This window comes from Oxyura jamaicensis, chromosome 27, assembly GCF_011077185.1.
Source record: "Oxyura jamaicensis isolate SHBP4307 breed ruddy duck chromosome 27, BPBGC_Ojam_1.0, whole genome shotgun sequence".
Lineage (NCBI taxonomy): Eukaryota > Metazoa > Chordata > Aves > Anseriformes > Anatidae > Oxyura > Oxyura jamaicensis.
The window spans coordinates 995,069-1,007,085 of NC_048919.1; the positions used below are offsets into that span (position 1 = coordinate 995,069).

Sequence of the window (12,017 nt, forward strand, 5' to 3'; positions counted from 1 at the left end):
TTCGTCCTTATGGGGTACCAAGGGCACACGCTGTCCCTGAGGGCCACCGGCAGCAGAGCCAAGAGGCACTGAGCCCTCCCAGCCCCATTTTTGGCGACAAGAGCTTGGGACACCCCTGTGTCCCTGTGGCGGTGGCCACCTGGCGTGGGGTCCCCATGGGTGTCCAAATGTCCTGGTGGCTGAACAGGCTCTTTATTCGGGAGCACCAATGCTGGCCACTGGTCCCAGCCATGGCTCCTCCCCGCCCTCCTCATCCCAAGGGGTCCCATCCCCAGAGGGTCCGTGCCACCGTCCCCAGCGGTGTCCCCATCCCTCCAACCACATCCGGGAGGCTCGAGCCGGGCCACCATGCACCAGTGCTGCCCATCGCCGAGGCGCCAACCGCTGTCACCCGTGTCCCGAGGTGCTGGGCAGCCGAGTCCTCCCCCGAGTCCCCGCCACTTCGTGTCCCCGCCGCTGGGCTCGTCCCCGTGTGTGTCCCCGTGGCTGGGATTAGCCGTCGGGGAAGATGTAGCTGTACTGGTTGAGGATGTGCTCCACCACCTGGTTCTGGAAGACCATGTGCATGGCCATGTTGCCCTCCTCGCTCGCCGGCCGCAGCAATGTGGGGCCGAAGACGATGGCGACGCTCTGCACCGACATGCGGTTCTCCTCCTTGTACTCGATCACCCTGTGGGGACAAGGGACGGTGTCACCACCAGGCCCCCGAGCGTGGCCCCCCACCCACAAGGTGGCCCCCTCGGCCTTCCTGCCACCACGGTTTTGGGGAGAGCTTGTGGTGGCTGCGTGGGTTTTGGACACTGGTGGCTGGGCAGGAGCAGGGACATGGAGGTGTGTGGCGGTGCCACGGTGTCACCTGCAGAGGTGCCGGAAGAGGAGCATCATGGTGTCGTGGTTGGCAGGCGGGAGGGAGTACACCAGGTCACGGATGCAGCGGCCCCGCCGCGCCGGCTCCTGCATTTCTGTAAGGGGACAGAACAAAATAGGACAATGGCTCCAGCGGCTAGAGTCATCCCTGTCCCTGTCCCTGTCCCCATCCCTGTCCCTGTCCCTTACTGATGGCAGCGATGAACTTGTCAAAGTGGCCGAAGGGGACAAGGGGCTCAGGCAGCTCACGGAAGAAGAGCTTTAGGGCACCAGTGATGACGTGGATGTCCTCCCAGCGCCCATCGTCCAGGTCCAAGTGCTCATCTGTGGGGACAGGGTGGCACCTCAGGCTGGTCCTGGAGCACAGCTGTGGCTTTCAGCCCAGAGGGGACACCCATCATGGGGACCCTACCATGGTCCACTTTGTAGCGCAGCTTCTGGATGGTGGCCAGGTTGCCACTGACCCGGTACAGCCCGTCTATGTCCAGCCCTGGAGGTTGCAGACAAGATCCCGGTCAGCCACAGCCACCCAGGTGGCACCGCCACCAGCTGTGGTGACAACAAGTGGCACCGGTTGCCATGATTGTGCCAGCTCGCAGCCCTAATCCAGTGGTTTTCATTGAAAACCCAGCTGGATTCCCCATCAAATGTGGTCTTCCCCAGCCAGGGGAGCGATGCCAGAGCTGGCACCAGCCCATCGCCCTGTCCCTTTGTCCCCTGGGCTGTCCCTGTCCCCAAGCTCCATGGCAGTACCTCTCCTCTCCACGGTCTGGATGCACTGCTGGACAAAGCGGGGCACGGTGCCACGCTCCCGCTCACACAGCACTTGTAGGGAGCAGCCGAAGACCTGGTCTGGAGAGGACACGGAGAGGTGAGCGCGGGGCACGGGAGCGGGGGGACACTCAGGGGCAGCAGTGCCCGCGGCAGGCCCCTACCCTTGATGTAGCCCCGCTCACGCAGGGACTGCAGCGTCGGCCGCCTCTGCAGGAACTTGCGGAGTTTGTTGCGCACTTTGCTCGAGTCGCTCTCGGCCGTGCCCGCAGCCTGCCCGGACGCTGATGGGGATGGGGCAGGGGGTGAGCATCGCCCGTGGGGACGTGATGGAGGTGACGTTTGGTGGCTCCCTGCGCCCCACGGATGGCTCTGACCATGCCGTTGGACAGCAGAGTCACCATCTCACCTGCGGCCCTCCTCTCCTCGCCACCTCCCAGCTTCTCCCGGGACCCGAATTCTGTCCCGCTCTCAGCGTCCTCCTCGGCAGGGAAGTCAGTGCCCTAGGGAAGGGGCAGCATGGGACGGAATCCCGGGCTACAGCATGGCTGCAGTCAGAGGCAGCCCCGGGTCCCCCTGCTCCAGCCCCTGCTCCAGCCCAGAGCAGGGTGCCCAGGGCCAGGTCCCAGCAGCTTCTGCAGGCCTCCCAGAAGGAGCCCCCACAGCCTGTCCTGTGCCAGCTCCGCCACCGCCAGGGCACAGAAGCGCTTCCCGGCGGTCAGAGGGCACCTCCTGGGCCCCGCTTCGTGCCCGGTGCCCCTGGGCCCGTCTCCGTCCTCCCCATGGGGATTTACGGGCTCAGCCGGGATCTTCGCAGCCTCCCCTCCAGGCCGAGCAGCCCCAGCTCCCGCAGCGTCTCCTCCCAGAGGAGCTGCTCTGGTCCCCCCACCTTCGTGGCCCTCCCCTGGGCTCTCTGCAGCCTGCCTGGCCTCTCTGGTGCCAGGGGCCCAATTTACCGAGGGTGCCCCCTACCCCATCACCCAGACCACTGGTGAGGATGCTGAGCAGGACTGGAACCAGCACCGACCCCTGGGGAGCTCCCCTCGTTACCAGCCTCCAACCAGGCTTTGTGCCACCGACCTCCACCTCCCAGGTCCAGCCGCTCAGCCCCGTTTGGACCCCTCCTGCTGTCTGCCCATCCCGCCCTTGCGGTGCCAGCTTAGCGCTCACCAGCCGGGCGATGCTGTCCGCGATGGCCTTCTGCCAGGTGGCGATGATCTGCTCCGAGTCATGCTGGATGAGGAACTCGGAGCCCTCCCGTGTCCTCAGCTACGAGAGCAGCGTTCGGTCAGGCCAGGGCCACTGGGCTGTGGCCGAGAACGGGGCGCAACTCATTGCACCGATGGCCCCAGTGTTGGCCTTTAGCCTGTGAGCTGGGTGCTGCCCAGGCTGGAGATTTCCTCCCCGTGCCAAGCTCGAGAGGCGAAAGACACAATCCCCCCCCCCCCCCCCCCCCCCGCCCCCAGTGAGCACGGCAGTGCCAGCCCCCAGGGGGCAGCAGGGATGGCCCTTGGTGACATGTGGCTCAGGAAAGGCACTGCAGCACGGTCCCCAGCGTCCCCACGGTGACAAATCACAGCAAGTCCCACTCCAGGGGAGGTTGTTGTGTTGGCAGCCAGGCAGGGGGGTGATGGCTTTGCCTTACAGCCTGCAGTCCCCACTCGGTCCCCGCTGGGTGACCAAGGTCCCCATCCTGCCCCCGAGCTCACCTCCAGGACGTGCTTCTTGCTGGACTTGTCCTTGCTGGCCCAGGTGACAGTGGCCCCACGCAGCTCCACTGTGTGCTCCGGCATGGTCAGGTTGCCCGGGTGCCTCTGCGGGAGCAAGGGGACTGGGTGGCACTGTGGCCAGCGTCCCCCTGGGGGACTGCGAGCTGGTGCTGGCCCTGCATGCTGGAGCTGCTTTTGGCTTTTCTCCACCCAAAATGCAGCCATTCCTCCTGGTCCCATGGGACCGCCATGGAACACATCTGTCCTCAAGGGCTCCTGGCTGAGGGAGGCAGGCATTGCCCTGTGCTGAGAGAACTCCGGCCACTGGCTGGAGGGGGGCAGGGGGAGGGTTGCGTAAAGCCACTGTCACCTGGTGGGGACAGCCCCCGCCCTGCACCGAGTCCTGGAGGCGAGGGGCTGTTGGTGACAGCCTTGCACTGGCATGGTGTTTGCATGGGAAAGGCTGAGCCCTGTCCCTTGCACGCTGCTGGCTGCATGTCCCCCCAGGGACATCATGGGGTTTTAAGGGGGACTGGCCATCTCACCTGTGTCCTGGCCTTGGGGCTGCTCTGGGCACACACCCCTCCACCAGCCCCCATCCACCCACATTGGGGGGTGCCGGAGCCCCCCCCTGCACCACGTCCCTGCAGTGGGGACAGCGGCGTTCCCCCCCTGGGGGTTCGGCCTGGCCTGTCCCTTCCCTGCAGCACCGCAGGGTGTTGCAAGCCCGCGGCACTGCGGCAGCTTCTGCATTCGGTGTGGGCTGGGGGCTGGGCCCCGCTTCCCCCCGGCAGCGGGCTCGGTGTGATGGCAGAACGCCGGGCACAGCCCCTGCATGGCTCAGACACACCGTGGAAGTGTCCCGCTGCCACCGCTGCTGTGTTCCGGAGTGTCACCGTACCCTGCCCCTGCAGGCTCTGCCCTGTGGGTGCTGGCCCCATCCTGTGGGTGCTGGCCCTGTCCTGCTGATGCTGGCCCTGTCCTGCAGGTTCTGACCCCATTCTGATGGTGCTGGCCCTGTCCTATGGGCACTGGCCCTCTCCTATGGTCTCTGGTCCTGTCCCACATGTTACAGCCCTGCTGCAGCTGCTGGCCCCGTCCCAGGGGTGCTGTCCCTGTCCTGCAGATGCTATCCCTGTCTCATGGGTGCTGCCCCAGTCTCATGGGTGCAGCCTTGTCCCATGGGTGCTGGCCTTGTCCTGCAGGTTCTGCCCCCATCCTGCAGGTTCTGCCCTGTTCCATGGGTGCTGGCTCTGTGCAGGGCCCCATGGCGCTCACCAGGGCACCAGCGGACGAGTGCTTGGAGTCCTTGAAGAAGGTCAGGATCCCGCCTTCCAGCACAGTCCAGGATGAGCTCCAGTTTTTCCTGGGGAAGAGACGGGGGGATGTTTGGGGACAGCACAGGCACAGGTGTCCCCCCGGCCACCCCGTGCTTGTGTTGTGGCTGTAGGGGCGCGGGGACACGCTTACCGCAATCGCTTCCCCCTGTCTGCTGTCTTGGTCCTGTTGAGCACGCCGGCCTTGTCGAGGCTTTTGAACTGGAAATGAAGACTTGGGGGGGTCAGCTTTGCCCCTTGTGCGCTGGCACAGGCCCCCCCCTCCCCCAGCATGGTGGCACCCCAGGGTGCTCACCTTCTCCTCCTTCAGCCCCGGTGCCGCTGGCATGCAGCCGGGCCAGGCGAGGAGCCCGCTGTCCTGGCTGGAGCTGCTGCTGGCTCGGTGGTGCCGGCCACCCGCCGGGACCTGGGGGGCAGTGACCAGGTGATGCTTGGCTCTGTGCCTGCTGCTCCCCAGGGCTGCTCCCTCCACTCACACCCCCCTGAGGATCTTGTGCTTTGCTAGCCATCTCTGCCCCCATCCCTATCCCCATTCCCATTCCCATCCCCATCCTTGTCCTCAAACCCATCCCTATCCTTATTCCTGTCCCCATTCTCATCTCCATCCCCATTCCAATCCTCATGCCCATCCCTGTCCCCATCCTCATTCTTGTCCTCATCCTCGTCCCTTTTTCCTTCCCCCTTCCTGTCCCTGCCTGTCTCCATCCCCATCCCAATTCTCATTCTCATCCTTTTTTTGTCCTCATTATCATCCTTTTCCCTATCCCTGTCCTCATCTTCATCTTCATCCTCATATTTGCCCTTTTCTCTCTCCTCAGCTGCATCATCTTCATCATCATCCACATCCTCATCTCATCCACATCCTAAACCCATCCTCATCCTCATCCCCATCCCCATCCCCATCTCCATCGCCATCCCATCTGAATTTTCATCCCTATCCCCGTCCTGTCTCCCATCCCCATTCATAACATCCTCCTCCTCCTCCTCCTCATCCCTGTCCTCATCTTTGTCCCCATCCCATCCCATCCTGTCCCCATACCGTCCCCGTCCCGTCCCCATCCCATCCCCATCCCGGCCCCATCCCATCCCGTCCCGTCCCCATACCATCCCCATCCCATCCCAACCCGTCCCCATCCCATCCCCATCCCATCCCATCCCATCCCATCCCGTCCCCATCCCATCCCCATCCCTGTCCCGTCCCCATCCCGTCCCCATCCTGTCCCCGTCCCGTCCCCATACCATCTCTGTGCCGAAGTGCTCGGGGTAGCTGGGTGCTCCCTCGGGGTGGCTGTGCCCATACCAGCCTGGGGACGAGCCCAGCTCCTCAGGGTAACTTGGGGGCAGATAGTGAGCAGCCCCCTGCTCATAGGAGCCCAGGGGCGAGTAGTCCTCCTCAGGGTAGCCCTCCAGCTCATCCGGAGACAGGTCGGGATAATCCGTTTCCGGAGTGGGTGGCTGGGGAATGGAGCAGGGTGAAGGTGGCGCTGGCACTGAGCACGTTCCCCCTGCGTCCCCGCCGTGTTCCCGCTGCGTCCCCATCCCCACGCGCCCCGCAGGGTGCTCACCCGCTGCTCCATGGGGCTGTATGGCGTCAGCCCAGGGTACATATCCTGGGAGCTGTCTCCCGTGTGTGGGGGGTCCCACGACGTCTCACCTGTTACCGAATTATAGAAAAAAGCCTGTCCGCTGGCTTCATCCACGTACTGGCCCCACTCGGCAAACTGCGGGCTGTGGGTGAGCGAGGAGGCGGGCGAGGCAGCAGGACTCACTCCATCTTCTGCCTGCTCAAAGGGGCAATCCCACGTGGTCTCGCCGGTGACTGGGTTGTAATAAAACAAGTGTCCAGAGTCTGTGTCCATGTGGGTTTCCCAGTCCGTCCCAGAGCCGCGGGGCTCCTCGGGCACTGGTGGGGCCGAGCTGCCCGTGGCGGCTTCCTCCTGCAGCTCCTGGATGTTGAGGTAGACGTGGGCAGGCGGCTCCTCCGGCTCCTTGCGCACCTGGGGGGGATGGGGACGTGTCACTTGGGTGTCCTGGCTGGTGCTGGGGTGGCGAGTGGCTTGTCCAAGCCTTGGGGACATGGCACAGGTTGTCCCATCCTGTGGGGCCAGATCCTGCCCTGCTCTGGTAGCGGTGATGTCCTTCATGCATGGGCACCAAGCAGTGGGACACTCATGTGGGGGTGAGTGATAGGAAGTGGCAGCTGGGGGGGGGGGAGGGGGGCATCATGGCCCCTGGAGTCATCACCCATGTCATCACCTGCACCCACGGCACCTACACCCCGAGGTCTGCACTACCAATGCCTGCAGCCCCAGCACCAACACATGCATCTTCTGCATCCCCTGCCTCTTCCTCCTCACTCCTCACCAGTGCTGCAGTCACTGCCATCAGCACCCCAATGCCCTCACCCGCCTCACCTGCCCCCACTTTACCTTCATCTTCGGTGCCCCCACAATCTGCACCCCAACACCAGCACCTGCACCACCAACAGGCACATCACCTGCACCCCTGGCCTCTGTCCCTGCATCATCAGCACCCCCCGTACCTGCACCCACCTCATCTGCACTCCAACTGCTGCACCCCAACAACTGCACCCACGTCACCTGCACACAGCTGCGCCCACCTCGCCACCACCCTGCACATCCCTGCCCCTGCCTCCAGCACCTGCAGCTGCTGGGCTGGGGCCGCCAGCCCCAAAGAGACGCCTGCTTCCAGCCGAGATGGGGTTGCTCAGAGAGGTCAGGCTCCCTTCCCTCCCCGGGTAGGACCCCTCCTCCAGTCCTACCCATGCTCTCTGTGCCCCAGCTTTCGCCTCTTCCCCATTTTGGCTTCATTGCTTGATGTCTTACTGCATCTTTCAGCCTTCGAAACCAGCCCGCAGCTTCCTGAGCCTGTGGCACGGAGCCAGCCCCGGCCCCATGTCCGTCTTGGTGATGGTGCCCAGTGGGGGGAACCAAGAGGAGCCACTGTCCCTGCTCCCAGTGACACCCAAGCAGGGCTCAGTCCGGATAGGGACATGTGGCCGCGGGATCGGTGGCCAGCAGCAGGAAGAGGTTGCAAACCCGCACTGTTACCCTTTGCTCTCCCCAGCTTTTACAGCCCCTGAGCCTTCCTGCAATGGCAGCAGGGACAAAGTTTCCCCACCACAGCCCTGCCTATCACTGGGGGTGGGGGGTGACAGCAGTCAGCAGCCTTGTGACACCCCCTCACCCCCTGCAGCAGCACGCTGGGTGACCCATCACCCCCACACCAGCACCCTGGGGTGCAGGGGCAGAAACACGGAGCGAGAGGCCACCCTCATCATGGGGACAAGGGACACAGGGCAGGGACAGGGCACCTGGTGGTCCTGCCCTCCCTCTCCCCAGCCCAGAGCTCCCCACACACTCACACCGTTTGTCTCTTCAGTTGTTTTGCTTCCCCAGGGGGTAGGAAACCACAAGCTGGTTCCTGTCCCTGCTTGGGGACAGACATTTCTGCACCCACTGCACCCATCCGCTGCCTCCTCCGGCACCCACAGAAAATTCAGGGAGCACCTGGGGTCACCGCGCAGTGTGCCGGGGCTCTCCAGGTGCCAGAGCTCTCTCTACACCCCATTACAGCTGGGGTCCCCCTCGAACCCCTCTCCGGGTCCCTACCTTGCCCAGATGGAGCAGCCGTGACACCCTGCTGCAGGAGCGCTGCAGCACGCTGCCTGCCCTCTCACCCATCGCGGTGGGCGCAGGGGGGCCGAGGCGCTCCGACGGGCACAGTGGAGCCGAGATGCTCCAGCACAGCAGCGACGCCGGCCAGCCCCGCTATGGGCCCGAGCGCGTCGCCCGCTTCCTGTTGGCTCGGTGGGGCGGAAGAGCGGTGGCGGCGAGCGGAGCTCCCCCAGATGCGGAATTAGCTCCTGGGGACATTTTTAGGTGTTCGGCAGTGGTGGCTGGTGGAACCTTGCAGGGGGAGCAGCTGAGATGCTGCAGCGCAGATGCGACCCTCACCGTCCCAGGAAAACTTCCCCCAGCATAAGGTTTTCTTAGCTGGGATGGGCTGGGGGCCCACACCAAGAGCACAAGCATTCGGGAAGGTGACAAATGCATGTGAACACCCGGGTGTCGGGGCAGCAGCTCCGGGATGAGGTATGGCAGCTCCTGGGCTGCAAAAGCCGGCTGCTTGGAGCAGCCGTGAGGTTAAGCAGTGCTGGTGCAGGCAGGGCAGATGCAATCCAGTTTGGGACCCTGCTCACCAGCACCCATGGGTGAGGACAGTAGGGAGACACGGGGGGAGTGTCCCCAGAGCTGAGCCCACCCAGCTTTGGGGCCATGGGAGCTCAGGGCAAACAAAAGTGCCTGGCTCTTATTTCCTGCTGGTTTCGCCCTGTGGCCCAGGCCAGTATCGATGGCTTTAGCTGAGCAAAGAGCACAGGGAAGCAGCCGCTGCCTGCTGGGAACGCCGGGGAATGTTCCCTCTGGAGGCTGCAGAGATCCAAGCAGCCCAGGGGTGATCTGCCCCCCGAAAACACACGGAGCTCTCCCCCTTGGCATGGCACAGCCAGGGTTGCAGCTCTGCTCCAACAGCGATAGACAGGGTGCAAAGCCCGGTCCCCACAACGGAAACCCCTTTTCCTCCACCCAAACACCCCCAATTTCAGCCCAAGGGAGCGGGGGACACCCCAGATGCCTGGGCTGTGGGTGCTGAGCCCATGGGTGCTGCGGGTGTGTGCGTGGGGTGACGCCCCAGGGGTGGTCCTGGGGGTGAGGGTGACACCTTGGTCCCTCCCTCCCGGTTCAGCACCCACAAGCACCCTGCACAGGGGGTGACCCAGGGAGAGGTGCCGGGACTAGGGGTGAAGGAACGTAGGACCCCTTCACCACCACTGTGCCCTGGCTGCTGTCACCACTGAGCAAGGGGCTGCGAGGCACCCCCCACCCTTGGGTGCCCCCTTTGCAAAATGTGTGCAGGTGGGAGCAGCACCTGCATCCAGGAGCCCCCGGGAGGGCCCCTCGCTACTTACTGGAGTGGGGTGAGAGTCGGTTTTGGGGTGCTGGGGCGCCTGCCCGCCTGGCCCCAGGGTGCACCCAGCACCCCCCTCCTTGCTGGGTGCTGCCTGCAGGTGAGACACCCGCCCCATGAGGGAGGAGTTGCTGCACTTCCCTGTTAACCCCTTTCTGCCTATTTTTGCCCCAGAATAATGCCGGGAGGAGGCACAGGGACTCTGACACCCCCATTCTGCGCTGCCACACTGGCTTGGCATGCTGGCTCTGCACCCTGCTGGGACCTGTGCTCCTTCTGCCTGGGGGACAATTCAGCCCTCGGGACACCGGCTGTGCCCCAAACCTGCTCCCACTGCCTAGCTGGGGGGGGGGGGTTGGCCCCCCTTGAGCCCCTCCAGTGCCAGTGTGCGTCCTCCTGTGGGTGGGTTAGGATGAGAAGCAGGAGGGGACGATGGCAGCTGGGGACAGCATCGCTCCCCACAGACCCGCGGCCAATACCGGGGTGCGTGGGTGGGTGATGTGCTCTGGACCCAGTATCGCCCAGGACCCCCACGGCCCCTCTTGGCACATCCACACCACCCACAGTCTGACGCCAAAACCCCGGGGCACACCCTGCTCCTGGCCCCATCTCCCCGCCTGCCCCGGGGGACAGTGGCCCCCAGGGATGGGGAAACCGAGGCACGGCGCAGCAGAGGACAGTTTTGGAAGGGACCTGGGGGGGGGATTTCTCACCTCCGGTCGCAGTTGTGGCCCAGAGCTGGCAGCACGGCTGCCCTGGCTGGGGGCTTGGCCCCGAGTCTCCCGGCATTTCCTGCAGATCAGGTTTGCCCTGTGGGGCCAGATCCACGGGAGCTGTGCGGGGCCCCGGCGGTGGCAGCGGTGCCGGGGGCCCCTGGGTGCCGAGCCCCGTTGGGTGCAGGAAGAGGACAGCGAGGGGGGGCTCTGTGCTTAGGGGAGGGGCCCCAAGTGTCCTGCTGTCCCCCCACCCTCCTACACTCTACATCTGGGGACAGCACCAGGGATGTCACCGTACCTGAGCCATGTGGCCGGACCCTGGCCGCCTCGCCATGTCCGTGTCCTTGCTGGGCACACAGAGGGTTTCCGAGCGGCTCTTGCTAAGCGGCCGAGGGCGTGCAGGGGGGTCCCCATGGGGTCCCATGGTGGTGGCACCATGTGGCACCGGCATCGCCCTGGCCAGATCGTCCAGGGACTGTGTGGGCCGCATGGGCTCGGCGGGGTGGGGGCTCGGTGCTGGGGCTGCCCGGAAAGAGCTGAGGGTGGGCGGCAAATCCCCCCTGGCCATGGGCGCCGCACCGATGAAGCGGTACTCGTAGGCTGCCGGCGGCTCCGGCTCTGGCTCCGGCTCCTCGTGGTAGAGTGGCGCCGGGGAGGCGATGGGGGGCAGCTCCTTGACGTACTGGGCCGGGATGTAGAAGGGCCGCGCGTCCCGGCTCTTCCTCACATGCCACCAGTGGTCGTTGGTGCGCTTCAGCAGGACGTAGCGCTCGTTGGGCTTGATGGAGACCAGCGTCCCGTCCTTGGCCCGGTACTCGAAGCCGTACTCCACCAGCACGTAGACCTCCTCCGGCGCCCCCGCCGACTCCATGGTGGGCCCAGCTCCTCCGCCTGCGGGAGAGGGCGCAGGGATGGGGCTGACGGCTCCTCCCCACCCGCCCCGGGGCATTTTGGCAGCCCCGAGCCCCTCTGGGGGACCCCCAGCCATGGGTCCCCACCACCCTGGACGCCCTGCGCTATCTGTAAATGCCCGAACCTGCCCGGAATGTCCCGGGCCCGTCCCCGGCGTCCCCCAAAGCTCACCTGGGGCGGCAGCGGGGCCCGTCCCGGCTCGCCCTGCGCTGCTGCTGCACAGCCCTGAAGCGAGGGGGCGGCGGGCCCGGCAGCCCGGCCTATTTCCTCCCTGGGAGGGAGGGAAGGGGTGATGGCGGAGGGGACGTGAGGAAGCGGCTGCTCGCGGTGGTTCCTGCCGCAGGAAGGGCCCTGCCCGGAGGCTGAGCTGGATCCGGCCTCGCTGGGGCCTCGGCCTCCACGGCGGGCAATGCCGTCACCAAGCCTGGGGGTCCCCCCGAGGGGTTTGTCTCCAACCCAGGTGTGGGGAGGATGTTGTGGGGTGAGGGTGGGTGCGCCCCAGGGCTCCCCCGGTGTCGGGGAAGGGGAATGGAGCTGGCACCTCGCGTGGGAGATGTTGAAGGACGGGGGGAGCAGGTGGGGAGGGATACGGGGCTGGAAATGGCAGGACAGGAATGGTGCTGCAGCCCCGAGGGTGCTGAGGGCAAGCAGAGGGACAGGACGGGGACTATCCCCACGAGGAAGCAGGCAGTGTGTCCCACACCAAGGGACAGGGA

At 65.3% G+C, this 12,017-nt stretch overlaps 1 protein-coding gene across 4 annotated transcripts; it reads right to left on the minus strand.

Moving 5' to 3' along the window:
• Nucleotides 1-170: 170 nt before the first annotated feature.
• On the minus strand, nt 171-11,580 carry ARHGAP27 (Rho GTPase activating protein 27). Of its 4 annotated transcripts, XM_035347438.1 has the most exons (16): nt 11,473-11,580; nt 10,688-11,280; nt 6,250-6,681; nt 5,924-6,139; nt 4,980-5,090; nt 4,818-4,885; nt 4,626-4,713; nt 3,348-3,452; nt 2,809-2,907; nt 2,048-2,141; nt 1,803-1,922; nt 1,621-1,719; nt 1,280-1,357; nt 1,057-1,191; nt 857-962; nt 171-670 (listed from the first exon to the last, which is right to left on the minus strand). In XM_035347438.1, the coding sequence occupies exons 2-16, from the start codon at nt 11,258-11,260 to the stop codon at nt 493-495; spliced, it is 2,502 nt and encodes an 833-aa protein (XP_035203329.1). In that variant the 5' UTR covers nt 11,261-11,280; nt 11,473-11,580; the 3' UTR covers nt 171-492. The 4 variants fall into 4 exon arrangements, with proteins under 4 accessions (XP_035203329.1, XP_035203328.1, XP_035203330.1 ...); XM_035347437.1 differs by lacking the exon at nt 11,473-11,580 and having other exon boundaries at nt 10,688-11,433; XM_035347439.1 differs by lacking the exons at nt 10,688-11,280; nt 11,473-11,580 and adding an exon at nt 9,675-10,290.
• Nucleotides 11,581-12,017: the final 437 nt, after the last annotated feature.

What these genes read in the sequence shown, in the direction of transcription:
- ARHGAP27 (XM_035347437.1), bottom strand. Translation starts at nt 11,377, where the DNA reads ATGGCTGGGGGTCCCCCAGAGGGGCTCGGGGCTGCCAAAATGCCCCGG. An exon ending in CGAGGAGAGGAGGGCCGCAG is followed by an intron (nt 1,923 to 2,047) that starts GTGAGATGGTGA and finishes CATCCCCATCAG; the next exon opens with CGTCCGGGCAGGCTGCGGGC. An exon ending in CTCTTCCGGCACCTCTGCAG is followed by an intron (nt 671 to 856) that starts GTGACACCGTGG and finishes TTGTCCCCACAG; the next exon opens with GGTGATCGAGTACAAGGAGG.